General features: G+C 41.0%; 4 protein-coding genes across 6 annotated transcripts; 3 read left to right on the plus strand and 1 right to left on the minus strand.

Moving 5' to 3' along the window:
- Positions 1 to 3,150: 3,150 nt before the first annotated feature.
- Positions 3,151 to 5,952, minus strand: fbxl15 (F-box and leucine-rich repeat protein 15). 3 transcript variants are annotated; one of them, XM_070852029.1, is made up of 5 exons: positions 5,816 to 5,952; positions 5,325 to 5,484; positions 4,710 to 5,212; positions 4,360 to 4,586; positions 3,151 to 4,203 (listed from the first exon to the last, which is right to left on the minus strand). In XM_070852029.1, exons 1-4 carry the CDS (start codon positions 5,839 to 5,841, stop codon positions 4,397 to 4,399), a joined length of 879 nt encoding a protein of 292 aa, XP_070708130.1. In that variant the 5' UTR covers positions 5,842 to 5,952; the 3' UTR covers positions 3,151 to 4,203; positions 4,360 to 4,396. The 3 variants fall into 3 exon arrangements, with proteins under 3 accessions (XP_070708130.1, XP_070708129.1, XP_070708128.1); XM_070852028.1 differs by having other exon boundaries at positions 5,325 to 5,487; XM_070852027.1 differs by lacking the exon at positions 5,816 to 5,952 and having other exon boundaries at positions 5,325 to 5,534.
- Positions 5,953 to 7,814: 1,862 nt separating this feature from the next.
- Positions 7,815 to 9,570, plus strand: gpx9 (glutathione peroxidase 9). The gene is made up of 5 exons (XM_070851741.1): positions 7,815 to 7,946; positions 8,061 to 8,154; positions 9,055 to 9,185; positions 9,297 to 9,427; positions 9,513 to 9,570. Exons 1-5 carry the CDS (start codon positions 7,815 to 7,817, stop codon positions 9,568 to 9,570), a joined length of 546 nt encoding a protein of 181 aa, XP_070707842.1.
- Positions 9,571 to 10,023: 453 nt separating this feature from the next.
- ndufb8 (NADH:ubiquinone oxidoreductase subunit B8) lies at positions 10,024 to 12,788 on the plus strand. Its single transcript, XM_070851795.1, has 5 exons — positions 10,024 to 10,156; positions 10,399 to 10,525; positions 10,708 to 10,807; positions 11,272 to 11,427; positions 12,630 to 12,788. The coding sequence occupies exons 1-5, from the start codon at positions 10,024 to 10,026 to the stop codon at positions 12,720 to 12,722; spliced, it is 609 nt and encodes a 202-aa protein (XP_070707896.1). The 3' UTR covers positions 12,723 to 12,788.
- A 247-nt stretch (positions 12,789 to 13,035) lies between these two features.
- sec31b (SEC31 homolog B, COPII coat complex component) lies at positions 13,036 to 24,904 on the plus strand. The gene is made up of 25 exons (XM_070851500.1): positions 13,036 to 13,131; positions 13,821 to 14,064; positions 14,733 to 14,928; positions 15,038 to 15,133; positions 15,576 to 15,716; positions 15,875 to 16,017; positions 16,118 to 16,217; positions 16,327 to 16,488; positions 16,923 to 17,075; positions 17,184 to 17,414; positions 17,513 to 17,587; positions 17,694 to 17,786; positions 17,899 to 18,016; positions 18,159 to 18,337; positions 18,438 to 18,564; positions 18,732 to 18,877; positions 19,058 to 19,231; positions 19,344 to 19,496; positions 19,629 to 19,821; positions 19,904 to 20,302; positions 21,200 to 21,258; positions 22,126 to 22,251; positions 22,349 to 22,468; positions 22,609 to 22,680; positions 23,421 to 24,904. Exons 2-25 carry the CDS (start codon positions 13,862 to 13,864, stop codon positions 23,598 to 23,600), a joined length of 3,639 nt encoding a protein of 1,212 aa, XP_070707601.1. The 5' UTR covers positions 13,036 to 13,131; positions 13,821 to 13,861; the 3' UTR covers positions 23,601 to 24,904.
- The last annotated feature ends 525 nt before the right edge of the window (positions 24,905 to 25,429 follow it).

Raw genomic sequence — 25,429 nt, forward strand, 5'->3', positions numbered from 1 at the left:
ATCCCTAAGTCGCAGGATCCAATAAGGTTGTATATGAATGGTTGGAGGAGATAAACTACGTCAAATAAATGAGAGAAAGACTCATTCACTGATGGAAGACGGGAGGAAAAGTCTGTTAATTAAAAATATGAAAATGAACAAAATCTCTGACACAGTTTTGGGCCCATCTGAACAGCTACAGTAATTCTCTCTCCACCTTATATGAACTTCATTTAATTAACAGAAAGCTTTAAAAAAAAAAAAAAAAAACCTCCTGAATCCATTTCTGATTATTTTCCCGAGCAGAATCTGGTTTTACACATGCTGGAGATGAAAATGATATTTTGCATTTGAAAAAAATGATAATTTGATCATTCTTACTTTATTATTCTGTTGGTTAATGTCATGTGAAAATTGCTCCTAAGTATATTTCTTTCTTTTGGTTTTCCAAACTAAAATGTGGTCTAATTTACAAGTTGCCTGAAGTAAAACTGACATTCAGATCTCTTGTTTGGCTGTAACGGCCTGTGGCAGAAGACAATTGACAGATGGCCTATAGATATAAAGTCAACAGCTATTTAAAAGTGTGAAAAAACACTAAGACCCATTATATTATCACGAGGTTAATTTGAAAAATTGATTTTTTACAAATTTTTTATTTATAGAAAACAATGTGTTTTGGTATTTTAATGAGATTCAAAGTGCAGACCGTTCAATTTTAGAGGATTTATCAAGTTTCTTGCACACATTATATTTTTACAATGTATTTAGCTCACTATCTGTGCAGCCATCTAATTATATAAACTGTTCCAGCATCATGGAAATACAATCATCAGCTTCCTTCTGTCCTAAAACCAACACAAGGCAGAGAGTCAGCTGGACCAACACAAGGTCCAACACAACAGCATTAACAGGCCTTTTTCACAGCGGACATTTTGACATGTCACAGCTGGAAAACCACAGGTGTAAATAATTAAATCAATGATGGCTGAATTCCATTTAGCTGCTTCAGTTTCAGGGTCCATACCGGCTGGCTGTCTCACTGACAGGACTGGATAAAAAGTATTAGGAGCGAGGGAGTTTCAGAAAAGCAGGGGGATATTGTGATTTTTATTTTCACCGGCATGAGAGACTTTATTTTTTAACATTTTCTATTTATCTCTATCAGGTATTAGTGATTTAAAGATATCTTTTCAGGCGACATCATCTTTCAATAGTCTGTGCAACTGGTTCGATTATGAAGGACAGTCAGACATCATCTGATCTAATTCATATTCATTTTTATCATTTGAAATCAGGGTGATATTATAGATAAATATAAATATTGCAGCACTCAAGACCATCTTGCAGGCACAAAGCTGCCAGCTGGGCCCGATTTACTCATTCTGTGGCTGTACTAACCTTTATCAGCTTCTAAATAGGGAATGGCTTGAGTTATTTACTGTTTTCTTTGCCAGGGTGGGGGGTATAAAGAAGACATTATTAATGCTGGGGAGGGACTTGCTCTGTGTAAAATGAAATATAGGATCCCTCCCTATAGCAGCCCTCTCTAGCACCCAAATAACCTTCATACAGTCACTTGAATACAACAGAGTCATTGTTAAGGTTATTAGTTACACTTACTTTTTCTGTTAGAAGGTTTACAGTGCCCTCGTTATGCGACCCGTCCACCACAACACACATGAATGAAACTCACGAGCCTCTGAACAACATCAGCAAGTTACTGATCTGTCAGAGAGGACTCTGAACTCAGCCAGAAATTTACTCTTTGTTTTAATAAGTACAGTATATTACACACTGCCGGGGGCTAAAAGAGCATACTGAATAAAATGGACCACTATCACCGCTGTGCCTTGCTATAAAATGATCAGTTGCTATTGATCAATGATTTAGACAAGTGCCAGATTATTGACAGGAAGACAAAATATGTTAGGCCGGCTATGTTTGCGAAATCCCCTCCATACACTCAATCACTGGAACAGAAATTGCTCTATGGTATATAATAACACAGCGATGTTTCTTTCCCCCCCTGCAGATCAATGCTAATTGAGGTCCTACATGATGAATGTTGTCTGAAACGTTTTTAACCCACTGACTGCTGAGCAGCAACAAGGAGTGTTGGGCCACTGAGCACTGAAAATGTTGTTTATGCTTATTCCTACACAAATTACAGACTTAGAAAGTTCTTTCTTTTCTTTCACTGAGCGTGTCCTACAGTTAAAACCGCCTTTCTACGCAATAAGATGCAAGGACAAGAGAGTATTATCTATTTTGCACATGAAGGAAAAGTCATGACGCTAACCAGACTCTTCACTCTTTCATTTTTGTTTGTTTTTGCTCAAAATGCTGCTCAGGTTGGGTAAATGTGGCTGTCTACTGCAGCTGTTCCTTTACAAATTGAAATTTCAAGATTAACTTTATAACTGATGACACTGTGATGTCTCCTCAGAGACACGGCGGTACAATATGATGATCAGCACGGCTAACAGAAGGACGCTGGTCGATCCCTGAAGCCCTCCAAACACAACTCTCTGTTGGTGCAAATTCAGCTTGTGGACAGCACACAGCAGATGGGGTAAACCATGCCATCAAGTGGAAAATAGACCTGTTGTGTTGTCACAGAGACAAGGTACAATATAGTCTGCCAGTCGGACCACCAGAGGAAACTGTAAGATGGATTTTTAACACGTGGCTGTGGCAACAAGGGGAAGCATTAATTCTTATTGTGCATTCACTGCATCAAGTGTTAACAAGATCATAAAGCTGATGCTTATTTTCACACTCTGCGTAACCAGTCAAACATTAGACTTGTTCACTAAATCTTAAGAGATTCTTGGCCTGACTCTGAGAGTTTAGACAATCACAACGGTTCCTGTGTGTGTTGTAGTTTACGTCATGCGCCGTCTCAAACAACAGAATGAAATCAATGACTATCCTGACTCATTGCTGCCACCTTGTGTCAAATTGAGCCGTAAAGCAATGGTGTTTTAAGGAGGTGAATCACATCTTTAACCACGCCACCGCAATGCTTCTACAGTACAGTCTTACGCTTTACAATCAAGGAAATCAAATGAATTAAAGGACACCTGCAATTCATAGCAGATGGCAGATATGGGACTAATTATGCTACATTATATTGATTTAGGAGCTCAAAGAAAAAGTAGGCGTAGGTCATTATTTTATTTTTTTATATATTGGATCTGTCAAGAAAAGATGGAAAAGTGACAGCAGTTATTTCTGATGGTATTATATTTTACAATTCAGTATTTCTTATATAATTCATACATTGTATTACTGGACAACAGCATTTCAACACAAGTACTTTTTACAAAACTCATTTTAAGGGTTTAATGGGAAACAGTCATAATAAATCCCTATACTTATTTCAAACAGATGCTAGGCTATACAAGAATGCATTTATTAACACTATGGATTAAAAGGGATGCTTCATCCACGTCACAAACAAATGTTTAAACATTTTCCCACTGATCTCTGGTGGCACCTAGCCACGCTGATAGTTTTGGTGTAACAACTAGTGTAAGCAACAAAGCTGCTTGGGAAGCAGTTAAAAGCTGTTGACGATGAGGTCTGTGGACAGTCCGGAGGAGCCAGGACATTGTTTCTGGAAGACACACGGTCAGCACCACTAACGGAATTGCATTCACCTTCATTGTATAATGGTGGCAGCTGTAGTTTCAGTAGTGGAGATAATGAAACCTGCACAAATAAAACCAAAGCTAGCAGTAAGTGAGAAAATGTTTTTGTGCTATTTGGGTGAATTGATCCTTTAAAGTAGCACGTTCATGCAAAATTAAATGTTTCATTAAACTCAAACATTTTTTTAAATGTTTCAAAAAGAAACATAAAATGAATGTTTCATAAAATGATTTTTTTTTGCTCAAAAAAAAATCACCAAAACAATACACTGTGGTTTTGTTAGAATTCCTTTCTATAAAGCCAACAATGAATGATCAACAAATAGTGCAGTGACATTGTTTGGACATGAGGCAGCAATTCTTAAAAGTACATGGCTTTCTTCAGGTGTTTGCAAATGGACACTCATTTTCAGTTCGATCACATTCCAGCGAGTTTTTTGTCCATATTATTTGGACATACAAACGTAAGTGCAAAATATCTCGGTTGTCTTGGATAGTCTTGATGTCTCTTTGAGCAGCTCACGTGTCCGTGTGATGCAGCTGAGAGTGACCACTTTGAAGGAGACACCTGTAAAAAAGGAAGGCACCATTACCTGCTGTAAATAGACTGGTAATCAATGAATTGTGGTTGAGTTCTAGCCTTGTTTGGGTATTTTACAGACAGTTTTGAATATAAACTCGTGAGAAGCCCATAAAGTGGATAAACTGTTTATCTACTACCTACCTGTGTGCTCTTGCTGGACAGACAGATGGCCCTTTGGCTATATCTGGAGATTGATAAAGGGAGCAAAGCCCAGCACATCCTGAAGAAGCACCAGAGCTCTCTGTAAAGGCGGCTCAACATCTATCACTACGTTGCGCTTCCGTAGAGGATCCAAGCTTGACTCTGTCACATTGTGACAGTGATTCACCTTCAGGGACTGCAGCTTCGGACAGTACTCTGCAAGAGTCCTGAGAGCACAGCATGCAGAGGGTCTTATGGATGGATGCACAAGTGAGGTGGTGTATGTCAAAGTGTGTGCAGGGATGGCACAAAGCTAGCTGGATTACATTTGAAAAGAAGATATAATATACCTGATGGACTGGTTCCTGACCCGCAGGCATCCCGTCAGGTCCAGCTGCTCGAGGCCCCTGCAGTTCTTGGCCACTTCCTCCACAGACTCATCAGTGACGTTGGCATTGACTGCCAGAGACAGAGACCTCAACTTCAAACACTTCTTGGCCAGGTAGCAGATGGCGTCGTCCTTGAGATGGCGGCAGGCGGTGAGGTCGATCGACTGCAGCCCCCCGCAGTGGTCAGCCAGGCTGCGCAGGGACAGGCTGTCCACCCACTCGCAGTGCGCCAGGCCGAGGCTCTGGAGGTGCATGCAGCTCAAGGACACGGCCACCAGGGAGTGGCGGGTGAGCCAAGCACACCCGCTCATGTCCACTTTCTGCAGATGCTGGTTCTGGGCGATAACTGGCAGCAGCTCTTTGTCCGTCACCCAGTCTGAACAGTTCTGAAGTGACAGGCTATGGAGAACTTTGTTGTCCTTTAACATGGAGCAAAACGCCTCCTTGGGAATGGATGGCCCAATCTGTAAATATCACAATAGGATAGGAGACTTCCTCAAGCACTTGTGCTGCTGCTAACAGTACCTTTGAATTTATATTTATAGGCTATTAAAACTCTTAATCATCAGGACTTACCGAGGAGAGATCAAAAGTCCTGCAGTTGGCTAAATACACCTGGATGAGGCTGTGAAACTGCTTGCTCACCCTCTGCAGGCTGACAAGGTGTTGCAGTGGCAAATAACATAAAATATGTGGAACAAGAACATCCTCCCAGGGCAAGTCCAAAAGATGGCATCTGCTGAAGAAATGCAACCCTGGTTTTACAGCTGGACTTTGATATTGCATGTAAATCATAAATATAAAGACATGTTTGGCGCTTTAAAAGTGAATAATATTAACAGTAATATTACAATAAGTAAAGAATGATATGTCAGCCTTGTCATGGTGATATAATAATCAACCTTAAGGTAGCTGCCATGAGTAAATAGGACAACCAGCTACACCTCCCTGGGACTTGGTTGTTGTTACTAGCAGGCTATTGCTGTTAGCAGAGAAGCTAGCATGCCGGGACCACCAATACCAGCTGCTTTTAAAATACAAAACTCCCTTTTTTAAATGGCACTTACGTTCGTATCTTAGCGGCCTCGTCCATTCTGTGTCAGCTATGTTATTAAGAGTGTTTAGGGGTGTGTTGTTCTTCAAGGAGATGCCAAAATACCGTATTTTCTTTTAGCATCTTGCAAACGTTTGAGGTGGAACCCGAACCCAATGCTGCCTTCAGGCTCAGTTGGAAAATTCACGATTAAGATTGGATCGGCACATAAACTATGACCACAACGTCGTAATTTTGTCAAGATATCGATTCCAGAGAATACATCAGCCACATATTGATGGTGATAGTGATGGGCCCCCTGCATATAGATTGTTATCGCTGGCTATTTGCCCCATTTCAATCTGTTGGTAAAGCACAAAGTAGCCCTACTCCGCACAACTGGACTGATTAACTAAAACAATTACAGCCATCCTATTAATGAGTAGATTTGCTGTCGATTGTAAAAACAAGTGTACAATTTAATTGTCAGGGACGTCATATATAGGTGATTTAGGTACAATATGAATCGGGCGAAAGTGTTTACGGGGAACCTTGAATGCAGCAGTTGTAATTTTCCGGGTTTACGTCAACGATCACGTAAAGTCATTTACATATTGGTCTGCTATAGATCAGACCGGCAATATGTCATTAAAGCTACATGCTAGCTCATTTAAGGAGCACAAAGCCAAACCAGTTCTGCTTGCATGATTTTAATATGAACAGCTGTGTACTAATGTTACCAAGGCAGATGCTTTTAGCCACATGCAGGGGAGCACAGCGGCAGAGAGACCGTGAGCTCTCATTCTCTTTGCAGGATCAAGTTAGATAATAATTGCATTAAAAAAAATCATAGCACGTTAAAGAATAGCTTTTAGTTGGACTCGTGTTCTTTATAGTCTACTGACAGTTGACTACTGGTTGGAGCTCAGGCTACAGTGAACGTGCTAAGATAAGATAACTTGAACTTATAGACCTTTAGGATAAGGTCTAAGTCAGCTGTCAGAGCACAGTGCTGCCAGCACAGCAGACTGAAGACTAAAATATTTCACTGGTAATTTGCTAACCTGGAGTCTCAATAAAAACACGTGCAGGTAGGACATGTCAAGGCACTGAGTGGAGTTACTGACCAACCTTCCTGCTAAAAGTGGATCAAATTAATCTTTTCCGTGTATCTTGCACTTTTTAGTTCAAGCAGAGTAGATGTATATTTGCCTGACATGACTAACTAGACTTGGAGCTTAACTAGACTAAAAATTAAACTAAAAAGCAACTTTAAGAAGTAGTTAAAATGGTCAATCAGAGTGCTTCTTTTTTCGGCCAATCAGAGAGCTTCTTTCAGTTGGCCAATCAGAAAGCCCCTTACTTTCTGCCATTTGGGTAATTTATAAAGTAATTTCATTCAGGTGGTTTTCTATTCGTTTTGTTTTCTTTTAAAGTCTGCGGTGAGTGTCGCTTGTTTTCCCTCAGAAAGTTTCTGGATATACCGACCTGATCTATAATGATTATAAAGCATAACTAATTTAAATGTTTTCTATAGACCCCATGTACTCTTATAACCATGCATGATTGCTCTAATGTTGATTTTTATTTTAAAACAAGCTAATTGATAAAACAATGTTAGCAGTGCATGACTCAAAATAAAGAGGCCAGTACTTTTTTGCTAGAGAACAAAGTACTGTGCAGTAACTTGGACTCTGATACCACAGTATTGAACAAAATTATCATAACTGTGTGCTCTGCTGCAGACCCATACGTGCTCATTTTGAACATTTAATTTCCCAATGCTAATTAGCTGTCACCATATTAGTGGCGTATTTTCCTGGGATACATTGTGATTGTGTTGGACAAATAACCATCCGGCCTGCTCACCTCTGCCCAGGAGAACAATGAAGTCAGTCATGCTGAACAATTGCTGACCCATGAGTTATGTTTGAGTGAATGAGACGAGCCAACAGGATAGCTGGGTGAATACTCACTCTCAACTGACTACAATCCGATATACAAGCTAAAGTCAAACCTAAAGACATACAAGCATGGCGAATAAATCAATCTATGATTTCTCTGCTGAGACCCTGGATGGCCAGTCGGTTCCGCTCAGTAACTACAGGGGTAAAGTGCTCCTGATCATCAACGTTGCCACCTTCTGAGGGTCAACAATAGAGGAGGTAATATTCTGTACGAGCACTGATTGATTGCCGTCAGATCATTTATTCTCATAACCTATAACCTGTGCAGTCATTTGAGTTAAAGGCATTTGATTTTGTGTCCTGCTCCCTCAGTACCACCGACTGAATGCTCTGATGGAAATGTTTGGTGACCTCAACTTCACCGTACTAGGATTCTCCTGCAACCAATTCGGTCTTCAGTCACCTGGTAGGTACACTAAAGCTTCTGAGATGTGAGATCTGATACTGTACCAAGTGCTCGACATCAGCGGTGGGAAATAATGTACTTAAGAACAATTCTGGGTTATGTCTACTTAAATATTTCCATTTTATGCTGCATTAACCTTCTACTTCACTACATTTCAGAGGGAAATAATTGTACTTTTTACTCTGCAAGATTTTTTGATGGCTATGTTTTACTAGTTTCTTTTAAGATTTAACATTTGGGGACACAGTTGAAGAATAAACCAGGGATTTTAAACCTTTTAGGTTTGTGAACAAAAGTGAATTATCTGGTTGGAAACCATTGTTCCATTTCAGATATCAAAGATCATATCTCACCAAACCTCTCCAATGGTTAAAAACATGTCCAAAGTCTGAGAAAATGAATACATAGATGGATTAATCAATCAATGACCCCTTGGATTTATCATGTGACCCTTTGAAAGGGGCACTACACTTAGGTTGACTGAATTAAACTACCATACATGAAGTAGTCAACACTAGCTCCATCTTGACCACCTACAGCAGTAAAATGCTCCTTATGCATCAATACATCACCAGCCAATTAATTGATTTGTAAAAATCAGTCACAAGGGCATGCAGAATGAGCGCTTTTACTTCTGATACAATCTATTGTAAATACTTCTATATATTTTTGAATGCAAGACTTTTACTTGCAAATGAGTATTTGTACATGAATGTACAGATACTTTTATTTAATTAGAAGATCTGAATACCCCTTCCACCACTGACCTACAAACACACTTAGTTTGTCTAATGTGCATGCTCATGTGGCCAACACTTGTTCACACATTATGGTTTTCATGATGCATGTGTTGAAACACATAAGAAATAACTCTTTTTGCTTTTGTTTTGTTCTTTACAGAGGTAAACCATGAAACCCTCAATGTTCTTAAGTATGTGAGGCCTGGCGGTGGGTTTGTGCCAAAGTTTCCTATCTTTGGGAAGGTTGAGGTGAATGGACTTAATGAGGAGCCTCTCTTCACCTATCTAAAGGTAAACATGTTGTATGCTTTAAATATATGAGATTAATGGATAAAATCTTTCCTCACATAAAATATGTGTCAGTGACAGATACAGTATACTGTCATTTTTCATTCGCTACAGGAATCCTTGCCATTTGTGAACCCTGTTATTGGAGATTTAAAGAAATTCTATTGGTGCCCAATCAAAGTCAATGACATTCGGTGGAATTTTGAGAGGTTCTTAATCACTGCGGACGGCATCCCCTTCAAAAGGTAAAGTTTTAGCTAATTAGCTCTTCATTAGGCCAAGCATGGGTTTAACTATTATAGTGGCTCTAATGTTTGCCCTTTTCTGCAGGTATGAACTTCATTGCCCTATTGAGAAAGTGGAGAAAGACATAGCAGACCTTCTCTGATGGATTTTCTTCAATTTGTCACCGGTGGCAGAGTGACGATCCCCCAGTAAATGCACTAATCGTGCGCCTGAGCTGGATCTGATGAGAAGAGGAACAGGGCTCAGGGCTTCAGTGCATTCACTCTGAGAACAAGTTCCCTTCAGCCACTGGAGATGATTCATGTCACTGTCACACTGTTCTCCAATGTGATGGTGTCTGTTACTCAAGAATAAATAAAAATAAGCAAATACTATAAAACAAATGCTCTGGTTGCTTTTGTTGTCACTCTTGATGATACTACATTATTAATAAGTTGAACAGGTCAAGTAGCAGTTCTTTATTATGCAGTTATATACGATCTTCTACAGCCATTATTATTAAGTACAATTTTTTTGCAAAATGCATCTTTCTGATTTGATGTTTAGTATGAATTAAAAATGGTCCTTATGCCGACCCATACCTCGTACCCTGCGCATGCGTACTTCTTATTCTGTCAGACAACAGCAGCCAGTTAACATGGCTGGTGTTGGCTTTCAACGGTGGGCCAAAGCCCTTGCTAAAGGGAAAGGCCCGGGCATGTCAGCCCTTTTGTCAGGATGTAGAGCAGGTCAGTAGCGCTACGACCTTCTTTCGTACTGTTGGATGCATTTCATTTAAGATACATGTCAGAGTTTATCGTTAAAACCCTCGAACAGACGTAACCTTGACATGCTAACGCTAGCTTACGCTAGCTGAGCGGCTACCGCTCTTCTGAATGAGGGTGACAGACAGAATAATAACTGGTGTTTCTCTATTCTTTGTCGCTGCTTCAACTTGGTGTATCCACATATGCTATTGTTGGTGTTTCAGCCTCTGGTGTGTCAAAGGATACAGTACTCGGTCCATACCCGAAGACGCCCGAGGAAAGAGCTGCTGCTGCAAAGAAGTACAACATGAGGGTCGAGGACTATGAACCATATCCCGACAACGGCGAGGGGTGAGCTTTGTTTTTTAAAAAGCGTGTCATTCATATTAGTTTAAAGTGTTATTGTTCAAGCAGGTGTAGAAAAGTAATGCATAGCTCATACATGGTTATGCTTGCCAGATAAAGCACAGTTGTGTCAGTGACGAAGTAACTGTATAGATGATTAACAGCATGATATCATCCTGTTTGTGTAGCTATGGTGATTATCCAAAACTACCAGAAAGATCTCAGCATGAGAGAGACCCCTGGTACCAGTGGGACCACCCTGACCTGAGGAGGAACTGGGGAGAGCCGGTAAGATGTTGGTGATTTCATTTCCTGCTTTTGGATTTATTTGTTGTGGTGTCAGGTGCATTCGTGAGCTCACTGTAACAGTTCACTGAAGAAGAGGGGCCTGTCCTACCACATTTGCATCTCGGTTTGCCACATGAAATTGTTTTCTTAGCGCTCATGCTGACACATTTCACTCATCCAAACCAAATGTATGCCAGATATCTGTTTGCTGCACAATATTCTGCCCCAAAGCATCACTCTTGCATGAGATTTTGAAATTTCTGTAGATAATAACATAAACACATATTACTGAAGTGCATCATTCCTCTATATAGACACTTTTGATTTTAGATAGTATTCAGATGCGCAGCTTTCTTCATAGCGCCTCTGTACAATCACCAGTTCACTTAAATGACAACATAACTGGCTATTACAGTATGAGATTGCTCGTGACCATTGATCAGTGATTGTTTGTCTATTTTTAGATGCACTGGCATTTTGACATGTACATCAGGAACCGTGTGGATACTTCTCCCAGCCCTGTCCCCTGGTCCACAATGTGCAAACAACTGGCTGGTTTCATCGGGTTCATGCTGTTTATGTTCTACGTTGGGGAGAAATTCCCAGCTTACCAACCTGTTGTAAGTACTGACCAATGCTAGGATTTATCTTTGTACTACATACTATTTTTCGGAGATGTGAAATGACCTGATTACTTAAGTGATCACTTAATCAATGGTGCTGTAATTTGCCAATCTGGATTAATAGATTAATTGATGTTTCCACCTGTCCCATCCACAATATCAGATAACAGGCTAAAAACATCTGGCGATTGTGGTTTAAATATGTTTAAATTTCTCCCTTTCTTTTACCTAAATCTGCATTTTCCCATCTGTGCATATTGACACGTGAACATTTTTAAATTCATCATTTTGCTTAATGCTTCGAAGTTGTACTTTACCAGCTTGTCAGAGTAAAAAAATCCTCGAATTGCTTTTCTGATTGTCTGGTATATACTGTAGATCATAGCTACTATTAAGTTCATGTTCTGTCAAGTATATACAGTAGTATCTACATTTTGAAAGGTGTACAGAGACTTGTGTATTTAATTACATATTGCATATTAAGATAATGCACCATAACAGTGCTATGTTACGTTGTCAAATTTCTTGTCAGTTTGGACCGACTGCTTCATCAAAATATAATTGATTGTGAAAGAAAACATGTACGTTTAATCGGATTGTAGGTTGCATTGAAATATTATGCTCAGACTTGAGGATTACGAAATTAGCCCAAAAATTATCTCTGAAAATTAGCCCATATTCTGGATAGTGTTTATCAAATGTATTTATCATAAATTTTCATTGTATTCAAATTTTGTTTTAGAACATTTTTTGTTAAACTTTCAGAACAAATTACCATCTGACAATTTGGCTAACCTGTCGGCTTACTTTAAAATACATAGAAAAATAAGATAATAGATCTGTAAAACTTGTTTTCTCTTAATCATGTATAAATCATACTAAGCGTTGTTTGAAAGTCTTACTCACATTTACAAATGCTAAATCCCAAAGAGACAACAAAGCAGCTATAATGCACAGTATATTTATTTTCAACTAATAAATCTGATTTGTTTGTATTAATTGAAATTAAGGGCTTAGAAAAATTAAGGTCATTGCATTGAGTAAGACTGTTTTAATATAAAGGAATTATGAAAAATGTTTAACTACATAAGCCTGTTTGGATTTATTTGAGTGCTGTGCCAAGTGTAGACGAAGCTCTTCTGATTGTGTCTTTTATTTAATAACTTGCACATTTTAAATGAAGAATTTGTCTTTTCCAGGCACCGAAACAGTATCCCTATAACAACCTGTACCTGGAGAGAGGAGGAGATCCTGAAAAACAACCAGAGGAAGTCAAGAATTATGAAATCTAATGACTAAAACTTCATTCTACTTGTGTATATATATTTCTGTCAAGAATAAAGATGTTAACAGTTAAACTGCTCAGTGTGTCACTCTTGTTTAGCATATACAAAGAAAATATTTTTTTAAATGAAAAGATTGAATTTTAACTATCAAAACACATTTAAAAAATCATGGATCCCTCTTTAATGTAGTATGTACAAAAGATATATTTTTATTGGGTCACCGGTGGTTTCGGGTTTACCTTAGGCCACTATCAAATGAGAAATGTCCGTGCCGGCTACCGTAGCGTAGTGACAACACGGCAAAGCACTTTGGTCGCAATCTGCCTGTGGCTAAGCTGCTAGCTTGGCTGATAAGTAGCAAGCACTCCAGTTTGGTGTGAATGCGGACAGTCGGGCTGTGATATAGACAGTTGACGTGAGTTATTCTTGATCCCATATTTATATTTTTTGGTGACTTTAAACGCTTCTGATTCGTAGTGCCTCTCGTGTCTGTTGAAATATGGTAACAAGGGTGGTGGCTGCTAGCTTACCTGCTAGCGGCTCCGGTTATGCACTGGGACGCATTGGAAGCAAGATGACACCTTAACAGCTCAACACTTCCTCCTTATGTAGTGGCATTCATGAGAAATTGTCTGATCCCTTAAATCTATTCGAGTACTAGTTTCTTTGTACAATGTTGTTAACTACCGAAAGCTAACGATAAGTCTTAATGCGAAATGCTAACGTTAGCTAAACTATATATCAGGTTAGCTTACGTTAAATGATTTTCTAAGTGGCTTGACGTCAATTTGATTTAGATAACATCACCGGTAAATACGTTTAATTCAATACGATGTAGTTAACCTATAATGTTGGCATAACAAACATTTCGTAGTCCAGGTGAAAGTTGAATGGTTTGGTGAGTTAACTGTAGCCTGCAATTTCAGGAAATAGTCGGAGGAAATCTGTCAGTGAGGGTGGCACCATGTTGGAGTTGGAGAGTAGGAATGTTTGAGTTGTGTATGCAGATTTGTGTATCACTGTCACTTAATTTTAAAGTAGTTCACGATTTACTGTTAATCCACAACGAGTGTTGTGCAAATAAACGTGTCCACTTTGATGTAGTGGAGTCGGTTCGTCTGAGGACTTGGATTTTGTTGAAGAAAATGAGGCTGAAGGAGATCCAGAGGACTGCCCACCAGGCGTGGAGTCCTGCCGGACACCATCCCATCTACCTGGCCTTAGGAACATCAGCACAACAGCTTGACGCCTCTTTCAACACCACAGCTGCCCTGGAGATATTTGAGGTGGATTTTTCTGATCCCTCTCTGGACATGCACCTCAAAGGGTCATTACCCACCTCAAACAGGTAATTTACAGAAAGTGATTAGAAAATAAGCTGTGATTCTTCCACCACTGTCTGTTTGATACAATATTTTACTTACTACTCACTTTGCACAGCAGCCTCCTCAGCTCAGCTTTACCACCAGCCATGTAAATTAACAGTAACAGAAACAGGATGAACTATGGATATTTGGAAGCTCCATTATTCTGGTAGTTGTCAGGATTGATTTCTAGACCCCTCCCCCCCCAAAAGAAGAATATTTTTACAGGGGACACTCAGATCTAGATGTTATCAAGCTTTGTTGGAAGTTTGACTTTACAAGAAAATGTTTTTCTGTGAGGAAGCAAAAGTTCTGATCAATGTGAAAATTTGTCCTTAAATGATTATATTGACATCGAGCACAGACATATTTGTCCTTTCTCTCAGTCTTGTACAGTTTGGAAAAGCATGAAATTGGGGGGGAAAAAAGCATGGCTGTTTTCAAATTTAAACATTAAATAAGACTAAATTCTTTCACATTGCATTTGTGATTTGTACTTATTGAACTTATGGTTGATTTTTGCTTTAAGTGAGTGCTTGAGTGCTTCTGCTACAAATGATACAGCAAACTCTAAACGCCGAGTGCGCTTCAGCTTGGGTCATGAATATGTCATTTCTAGCAAATAACCTGTTATACTTTTTGCATTCTATAGGTTGCACAGTATCGTATGGGTGAATTTCGGAATGGGAGCTGATGGCACTGGAGGGAGGCTGGTTGGTGGCAGTGAAAATGGCACAGTAACTGTATATAACCCAGAGGCCATAATGAGCTCTGGACCAGAGACAGTAGTGGGTCAGTCTGACAAACACACAGGACCCATTCGAGCACTTGATTTCAACCCTTTTCAGGTAAATGTCTGCGGTCAAAATGTACAGCGTTTATACGGAAGGACTTCTCTTTCTTGGTACTATAACACACATTATTAATCTCTATTAATCTGTTTATCCTCTCTCTCAGAGTAATCTCCTTGCATCAGGAGCAAATGATTCAGAAATATATATCTGGGATCTGAACAACTTTAGCAGTCCGATGACACCAGGAGCAAAGACACAGGTGGGTGTGATTGAGAGAACATAGACTGAATGAATTTCACGTCTGTTGTTCGGGACGAGCTGACTTTTTATTTTAATCCCGACCCATTCACAGTTTCAGTCAAAACACAGAATAGAAACCACAATCCCCAGCAGGCAGCTTTCTTTTTGTTTATTTACCCCTGTAGTTTCATATCTGTGAGTAATGAATGAAAGTCACAAGAAAGTTTTGTGTGTGGTTTCCATTTCCTGTGTGTTGTGTGTGAATGCCCTGAGATACTGGAGTTAATGATGCCTTAATTTTTACTGAATATCTTAATCCCTGGTCATCTGATCGTTTAAATAGGTACCAACAGTGTTTGCATGGCACAGGGCTCTAGTATTTTATTTGAATATCAGGGATCTGTTTGTCTCAGTCGGGTTTGTTTTGATTTGATAGTAACCGCTTTTATCTCGTCCTTCAGCCTGCTGAAGATATCAGCGTTGTGTCCTGGAACAGGCAGGTTCAGCACATCCTGGCCTCTGCCAACCCCAGTGGGAAAGCAGTTGTGTGGGACCTGAGAAAGAACGAGCCCATCATCAAGATCAGTGACCACAGCAACAGGGTGGGTTTCATACAACATACGTCAAGTCCAAGTCGAAATTTTCCTTCTCTGAGTCTATCTTTCATAAATCAACCAATGAGGCTCATTTGTCGCTCATTTTTAGCACCTCTGCCAAGGACAGCAAGTTAAAACAATCACGTTCTGTTCTGTGCTTTCAGATGCACTGTTCAGGAATGCTCTGGCACCCTGATGTGGCCACTCAGTTGGTGTTGGCCTCTGAAGATGACCGACTGCCGGTCATCCAGATGTGGGACCTCCGGTTTGCCACATCACCTCTTAAAGTCCTTGAGAATCACACGAGGTGAGGCTCCAACAGTTAGTGTGACTTTCTCATTTCTGTTTTTTTATCAGCCATTTTGTTATTTATACTATATGCACCTTCTGTTGGTATTTTCTTACAGGGGAATTCTGTCCATATCATGGAGCCAGGCTGACTCTGAGCTCCTACTTAGTAGTGCTAAAGACAATAGGATCCTGTGCTGGAATCCAAACACTGGAGAGGTATATCGCATTAATTGCTGTTTTTCTGTTATCCTCAACTAACCTCGCCTCTTTATTGTGACTTGATTTCGATGCCATGGATTCTCACGCGTCATTTCCTCCATTTTAGGTAATTTACGAGCTTCCAACAACAAACCAGTGGTGTTTTGATGTCCAGTGGTGCCCCAGAAATCCAGCCCTGCTCTCAGCCGCCTCATTTGACGGGAAAATCACCGTCTACTCCGTGATGGGAGGGAGCTTGAAAGCTCAGCAGCAAAGCACCGCTGATAAGGTAGTGGCTCCTCGTATGCGATATATCGAATCCCTGAGGCTTTTTGCTCAGCTGCATTGTTTGTCCACAAGATGGTGTTGGTGTGAAGGCATTGACATCGACTAAGGCACAGCTGTTTGTTATCACCAGTGCAGAATATAACACTGAATTTGCTAAAATGACTGCCTGGAGTGTCAAAAGTAATTGCCTGAAGTAGGGCTGCAATTAACAATTGTTTTCATCATTTATTAATCCACTGATTATTTTGTCAATGTACAGATTAATCATTTGGTCTATTAAATGTCAGAAATATTGTTACAAATATCCATCACAAAGCACTATCATGGAAGACTAAGAAAACTAGCAGATATTTACTGATCGACTAATTGACTAATTGTTTCAGTTCTGCCCCACCGAGGTGTGCTTGTCTTAACATTTAACATTTTATTTAACAGATATCCTCCTCATTTGATACAATGGATCCCTTTGGTACAGGGCAGGTGCTGCCTCCATTGCAAGTTCCTCAGCCTACAGTGCAGGACACCATAGTTCCTCCTCTGAAAAAGCCACCTAAGTGGGTGCGCAGGCCAGTGGGGGCTTCATTTGCTGTAAGTGCAACATTTAACTATTTCAGTAGCGTGTTAATGGAGATGGTGCTCAATTTTCCCAAATGTTTTGCTTTATGACCAATCAGTTGTTTGTTTTGTGTTTCTTAGTTTGGTGGGAAGTTGATAACCTTTGAGAATCCCAAGCTGCCTCCTGTTCAGAGCCCCCAGCCGGTCGCCAGACAAGTGTTTGTGAGCCAGGTTTCCACGGAGACAGAGTTTCTCCAGCGCTCCAGGGAGCTGCAGGCGGCGCTGCAGTCGGGCTCCTTCAACATCTACTGCCAGGCTAAGATTCAGAACGCCAAGTCAGACGCTGAGCAGGACATATGGAAGTTCCTTCTGGTGGGCCCTCAAGTCCCGTTGATGTTTAGACATAGCTTTAAGTCTGTCGGTCAGTGTGGTGTTATTGTATTTTGAGCTTATTTATTTTCTCTGTACAGGTAAACTTTGAGGATGAAGCCCGCGTTAAATTCCTCAGACTTTTGGGTTTCAGTAAAGACGAATTAGAGAAAAAGGTATTGTGCCTCTGGCATGTAACTGTATTAGCTATTAGCTGATATCTGTCACATATAAACATGTTCATTTCTGTGCGTTCACTGTAAAAATGTTGCGTTTGTTCAGATTTCAAAATGTCTGGGGAAGAGTTTTCAGCACAATGGACATGGAGTAGATGCCAAAGATCTGGCAGAAAAGATGCAGCGGCTCTCCACTGAGGTCAGCCAGTCTGCACCCAAAATGTGTTATTCTCGAGTCTTTTTTGGGCATTTTTATTTGCATACCAAGTTTGCAGCCCTTGTTTCGTCTAAAATATCTGTTGTGTTTCCAGAGGAGCGAAGAAGCAACTGCGGCAGCTGATGCTAGAACCTCGGGCTCTGTTTCACCGTCAGACTTCTTTAGTCAGACCCCAAAGGAGAACTCCAACTTCCAGATTCCTGTATCATGTGGTAAAATCCTTCATCTGCAAACACAATTAATCATGTCATTAAACTTTATTTGTGTTTAGATATCTTACAACTTGTCATTGTGTGTCGTAATTGTAAATCTAACCGCAGCTTGTGTTTGGTTTATTACCTTATCACTCTTAAGATACCGATGGTTTGATAAGCCAGGCGCTGCTGGTCGGTAACTTTGAGGGAGCTGTGGACCTGTGTCTGAATGATGGTCGTTATGCTGAGGCCATCCTGTTGTCCATCAGCGGAGGGGAAGAGCTGCTCAAGAAAACTCAGCAGAAATACCTAAGCAAGCAAAAGAACAGCATTTCAATGGTAGGAGCATGTTTGATTTATTGTCGTTCAGTTGGTACAATTGCAGGGGGGAAATATTTTAGCTGTACGTTAAGTTAATTTAATTTATCCTCGACTGTAGCTGATATCATCAGTGGTGACCCAGAACTGGAGGGACATAGTGCAGAGCTGTGAGTTGGACAATTGGAAGGAGGCTCTCGCTGCTCTGCTGACCTACGCTCATCCTGAAGATTTTGCCCGTTTGTGCGGTAAGTTGCTCACAAGTGTAATAACACATCGGCCCAGCTGCAGCTTGCATCGCTCCAGGGAGGTTCGTGCCATTTCAGCAGTACTCGTTTTACTTGCTGAATGACATGTCTGTCTGTACTCATCCTCTGTCTTTAAGATGGTTTCATTCTGCAATTCTTCTCGGTAGATACCCTGGGAGGCCGGCTGGAACATGAGGGGACAGAGAAGCGCTGCCTGCAGGCCTGTCTGTGCTACATCTGCTCTGGGAACATTGAGAAACTAGTGGAGTGCTGGGCCTTGCATAGAGACAGCTCCTCCCCTCTTGGTCTAGAGGTAACGTGTGGATTTTGAAAGCTTTGATCGAGGCTTTGCATAAACGAAATACTGGTTTAAGGAGTGGTTGCTAGTATTTATGCATAAAACAGGTGTAGCAGTTTGAGAAGAATTTTTATTGCTGCACACCACTGTAACCCAAAGGAAAGCAGTCACAACGGCATGTGTTTGTCTTTTCAGGATCTGGTTGAAAAAGTAATGATGCTGCGTAAGTCAATTGAGCGCCTCCGCAACAGCGAGGTGGCAGTCCAGAGCCCCATCCTGGCCGAGAAGCTAACCTGCTACGCTGGCATACTGGCTGCAGAGGGCAGTCTGGCCACTGCCATGACCTACCTGCCTGAGAACTCAGAACAAGTAAGAGGCATAGCAGCAACCTAGTTGAAAACCCCCCAAATCCATAGCGTTGGTCCATTTGGATTGTAAATAAATGCTTTTGTGCATTTGCACAAATTTTCTCCCCGTCCAGCCTGGGATCGTGATGCTGAGAGACAGGCTGTTCCACGCTCAGGGAGAAGCTCCCGTTGGACAGCAGCCTCCAAACTCCTTCAACAGAGTCAGTGTGTCCACAGCTAAGCCCACTCCTGCTGCTCAGACTCCTGCACCAAAAGCACAAGTTATGGTATACATGAAGTTGCGGTTGAAAGTATTAAATCATTTATGGACTTTATGTACAAGATTATCTTTCCTGTGCAATATAGATGTTGGACCTGTGGTTTTTAAAAAATGGTGTCATTTTTTTCCCTAACCTTAGGGTCAGTACCAGTCTTCCGCTCCCTCCCAGGTGACTGCCCAACAGCAGCCACCTATGCCGTCAGTTTTTACTCCACAAGCTGCTCCAGCCAACCCCGGGCCTGGTCTGCCACCTTCTTCTCATGTACTGCCGCCCAGCGCGACCCGCCCTGCCATGAGGCCCTCCTACCCCCAACATCCTGCCCCGGCTCCAGGTTCGAAGTCGACTATTTGCATTCTTCTTTTAGGTATTTCAGGCTCCTTTTATTTGATTTAACGGTCCTTGTCTTTTGCCAGGTTTCCTTCCTCATCAACCATTCCAGCCTCAGCCCATGCCCATTGGTGGACCCTCAGCCTTCCCTCCTCCAGGTCCTTCTATGCCAGCTGCTAACTTATCAGGACCTCCGCTACAGCCTTCGTCATCGACTCCCGGAGGCCTGCCCCCCATGCCGAGCCCCGGGGTGCCACCGACAAGCTTCATGCCATCTACCTCTTTACCCTCAGGCCCCGTGCCACCCAGCTCCCAAACTGGAGCCCCAGTTCCTATGTACCCAGGGAGCCTTCACAACCAGGCTCCTGCACCCCCCATGACATCTGGTCCCTATGCCCCTCTGGGATCAGGGTATCCACAGGGAGGCCCCGGTGCTCCTGCTGTGAAGCCCTTCGCGGCTCACGCTGTTGCTCCTCCTCCTGCAGGTAGATGCCACGTTAGTCGCATATTAGATCACAATAACATTCACTCCATTTGCTTTTTCACACATGTTTACCTACATATTTCCCGATAGACACAGATATGAACAGCAGAAATGTAACTCTAATGGTTACTGAATCCTATTCAGCTGTCCGCCTCATCTGACTTGCAGGATACTTTCCCTGGCTGAGTTCCCAGTGTGACCATCCAGGTGACAGTGTTAGGGTTGGATGTGGAATAAGAGTGCATTGAAATATACACTTGATTGACCAGAAGGACACCTGTGCAATATAATACAATACAAAACAATATCACCACAAAGTTCTATGCTTGTAGAGCGCAATCCATTGTACAGGGCTTCTATATTGTTCTGGTCACTCACAGTGTATTTTTGGTGTTTGCTTGCGCCGCCGTATGCTTGAGGGAATCACAGTGACTAGAGAGCTGAGTTATTTGTATATGTTTATGTATGTTAGCTTACAGTAAACAAAATCTCAGTACCCAGACTTGAATCAAGACACTGTAGCCCTTTAAAGATAACGTACAGTTATGTTTATAGTGCAAATTAAGACTTAAGTAAGGCTTTTTACAAGCTCTTCAATTGATACATACATGTTTTGAGCTAAAAAGGGCATATATGAGATGCCTCTAGTTATTAACTTTGAGGTATTCTCGCTGTTGAGTGATTATGAGGATCCTGCTTGAACTTTTGGCCACATTTGCGGTTTTGTTTCTGCGTAATCTGCTGAAGGCTTAATGACATGTTTTGACTTTAAATGGTTTGCACTAACCTTGGCTCAAAGAGACTGTCTTGTATGGAGAAGCTTTGACTGCTTGAGTGTGACCGCAGGAACAAAAAAGCTGCAAGTCATTGAAGTTTTAACTCGCCCTCTGATTTTTAGGACCTCAAGAAGGCTGGAATGACCCACCAGCAGTGCGAGGTGGACCCAGGAAGAAGAAGGTACTCCTCCATTTATCACCATCAAAATAGTCTTTAAGATTTTGCACTTATCCTGACACGTGAAAATCCTTACAAGACACAGAAATCCTGCAACTCACGATGCTTGGACTTGGTCTCTTTTCCTTTTTTCAGTTTTTGTAGTCACATTATCACTTGGAGTGACAGAATGTGCAGGTTTTAATCATTTATGCTACTTTTAACGAGTCAACATGCTCACATGTCGACCAGTTTTCATGACAATGAATACATAAAAGATTAGCCACACACTAATGTAAGTGCTGTTATGTTTTCTCCTAAACACAAATATGTGTATTTTTTAAAAATCAATTACTATTGTTTTTTTCTTTTATTATTTAGTTACACAGTCTTTCCACTTATCCCCTGTTAACTGAAAAGTGCCCCTTGGTGTACGCTTACCTCTAGTTAGGAATCATTACTCTCAAGCTATTTGGTATACATAGTAAAAGCCTCCTGTGTGCTAGACCTAAGCAGCGTTAAATAATTTAACTGACAAAGTGCTGAGTTTAATAATTGAATGTGTCGTTCATTCTTTACGCTTTGCTGAATATTTTATTAATAACAATGAATTAAATGACTACGTGTCATTTGAAAGGGTTGTGCCTATTGACAGGCCCACAGAGAATTATGGCTCTGCTCCCATGAACTTTCCAGCAGTGGAAGGCAGATGTTTTCAGTGATCAGGTCTGATTAACCTGCTACCTGTCCAAAGAGCAGACAGGCTTGCTAACTACGAGCTAGCTAAAGTTTTAACACCCAGTCTGCTTGTTGTGACCGACTAAATCAATAAATGTAGCTTTAAGCTTCGATTTCAGTGTTTTTGAACTGATTCTGATTCTGTGTGCGCAGGTTCCTGATAACTACACTCCACCAGCTCCCATCACGGCCCCTGTGATGGGATTCCCAGTGGAGGCCCCTCAGCCCCATGACCATGCCCAAGTCCCCCCTGGAGCCCCCCAGGAGCCCAGCGTGCAGGTTGGCTTGCAACAGGGGGCCATTATCTGAATTCTCAACAGCAACGTGCACGGCAAACATGTCCAACGCCTTGTCTTTGTGCCCTTGTTTTCCTCAGCTCCTCCAGCAGCTGCCGGCAGAGAGGGTGGAGCAGAAGGAAATCCCAGCTGAGCACATGGTCCTCAAATCCACCTTTGACAGCCTGGTGCAGCGCTGCCAGCTCGCAGCAAGAGACCCGGTAAGTCTCACTCTGTGTGTGTGTGTGTATGCGGCTGCATCCACATTTTTTCTGTGTTTCTAATAAAGCTTGTATTGATCAGAGGAAAAAAAGTTTTGGTTTTATTGGATATAAGATGATGACAAATGTTTCCTTTTCAGCAAACTAAAAGGAAACTTGATGATGCAGCCAAGCGTTTGGGATACCTGTACGACAAGCTGAGAGAGCAGTCGGTAAGAAATAACTACAAGCATGCAAAATTATAATCATGCTGTAAAAACTAGAAACAAAAACTGCATAGAAACAGTTTCAGTTCAGCCATGTACTGAAGTTTAAAGGGCTGCTACTATCCTACGTCATAAAGAAAGTAGCCTCATATTCTATCTAATTGAGACCTTATTGGTTTGCCCTTTTTAACTAATTAGAAGTCTGGTGTTTATTACCACTGAGTCTTTCCTGCTAAGTTAAGTTAAAGGGCCTATACACTCAAATCACAAAAAACTGAGAAACCAAAGTCAAGTTGCTGTTGCTGAGTTTTTTTATTTTGCTTTGAGCACCATAAATGAAATTCCTCCAACCACCACCACCGCGTCAGAGACAGACAGGTAACTGAGAAATGGTGAACCAATCCTTTAAAACTCCTTCTGCATGGTCAAACGTCACCATGGAAACTCTTCTATAGCCATTAGGTAAATTATGCTGCAGGAAATCAGTGAATCGCATATATGAGGGTTCCTGCAGCTTTTTTTTAATGGAGGTGGAGCGCCTCCACTCAGTCTAAGCCCTGAAAAATTACAATACATGCCACAACTCTTCTCCATCACATCATGATTAATTAAAAAAGGTCCTCTACTGTGTTGGCTCAGTCAAAATAATTAATTTGTAAGATGTCTTTTTGGGCACTGAGAACTAATTATGGGCACTTTATGGACTCAAAATAATGTATAATATTGTTTCCCTGCCAATCTCTCAGCTCTCTCACAACATCCTCAACGGGCTCCACGAGATCAGCCGCTGTGTGGCGAGCCAGAACTACCAGCGGGGCCTGGAGGTCCACACCCAGGTTGTCAGCAGCAGCAACTTCAGCGAGATCTCCGCCTTCATGCCCATCCTCAAAGTGGTCATGACCATCGCCAACAAGCTGGCCGTCTAACCCCGGGGACGCCACCAACCAGACTTCAGTGTTATCACATTGTTATATATGTATTTATTTCTTTTTGACCTGATGACGTGCTTTGATAATGAGAATAATTACTGACGATATTGCAGGTCGTGGTCTCCAAAAGGTTGTCTTTGGTGGAGGACTCGGCTGATTTGGGCAGTGAGGTGGAGTTTTGTAGAGATTTGTCAATGTTGCTGTGGTAATTTTATGATAAGATGAATGTATTCTGAAAGTTGTGATTCTGTGTAAATTCAACAGTAGATGTAATATACGAACCAAGTGGTGCAAAGTTTGAATCAAGGCGGTGTTTGTACAAGTAGGCGCGTTTTCATAGTCCACATCACGCCCAACACACGTGCATATTTTCCCTCTCGCCTCCTCAAATGTTCGATCGAATACATGCTGTGCTCCAACTGCAGAGGCAAAACATCTGGAACTAGCGGCTCCTACATCGAAGGTACAGCTCGGGTGGAAACCACGGGAATAAAACCTGAGCTGAGCCCACTGTCCATCCTGTCGGTGTGGTTTATATGACGGAGACGCAGACGTTAGCGCGTGTATCGTTTCACAACAGGCATCAAGAGCATTTGGAAACACTGTAACATAAATACTGATTGTTCTCTCCACCTGCTGTAATAATTTATGTCCAGTTAATTGTGCCACGAGGGGCCAAAGCACTGCAGAAAAATGCCACACAATGATTGTCAAGTTGTTTGTTCTTTCTTTTTTTCGCCTCCATTTTGTGTTAAATTAGCGCTATTGGCACTGTTGTTTCTCGATAGCTTGTGTGAATGATTTAATCTTTTTTATTTTTTTTTCCCTCAGACTTGCATCTGTGTGGGTTTTTCCCTCACTAACTCCCCCTTTCACTGCTGAGTTCATATGGCAGCTCATGAGCAAAAATTACATTCATTTATGTTGAACTGCAAATGAATTGACATCCGTGCTCCACCCTCCATGTTAGCCACTCCCTCTGTTCAAGACTCCTGTTTCTACACCCACATCTCATCCTTCTGTGATCTGACCTAACGTTTTTTTTTTGTTTTTTTTTAAATCGTCTTTGTTTTAGCTTAGATCCTACAATTATACCAACTTAAATTAACTGAATGAAAACATACGATATTTTGAGGTTTGTAGCTGGACATAAAGCTGGATAGTTTGGTGTATCATGGCAGCAGAAGGCAGTAAAGTGCCTCAGTGTGCTCATTTTGGTTGCACAGATATTTATACAATCCATGTTGCTTACTTTACTCATTGCGGTATCTTTTTTCAAATAAAATTTCACTTCAAAAGCCTGGAGACTTGATTCATTTTTTTAAACATACTAATTTACTAGCTTCTGATAAGGTACCATGTTTGATAAGTTCTAATGAAATTCCTTTATTGGTATAAAATAATCATTGAATAATCATTCAAATCATTAATGCTTTAGAAGTTAGTTATTGATCATTAAAAGGATTCTACAAAACGACAGGGGCATTTGTTCTGTTAATCATTACTAACTTCTGCCGTTGGCTTAATAGAAAGTGACCAACATGTGAGCTTTTTATTAATGGACTTTAATGTGAATATTTTTTATTCACAATCAGAATCAGCTTTTATTGGCCAAGTATGTGAACACTAAAGCAAAAAAAAAAACATTTAAGGTCTATGTACAATGTGAATATATGAATAAATATGTAAGTATAGATGTAAAGAAACAGTGGCAAAGAGTGTGAAGAAGAAAGTAATGATGCAGAGTGCAAAGATGCTGGAATATATATATATATATATATATATACATGAGGTAGGAAGGTCATGGGTGTATAGAGTATAGTCAT

The sequence above is a fragment of the Pempheris klunzingeri genome, chromosome 20 (genome assembly GCF_042242105.1).
Source record: "Pempheris klunzingeri isolate RE-2024b chromosome 20, fPemKlu1.hap1, whole genome shotgun sequence".
Classification (NCBI taxonomy): domain Eukaryota; kingdom Metazoa; phylum Chordata; class Actinopteri; order Acropomatiformes; family Pempheridae; genus Pempheris; species Pempheris klunzingeri.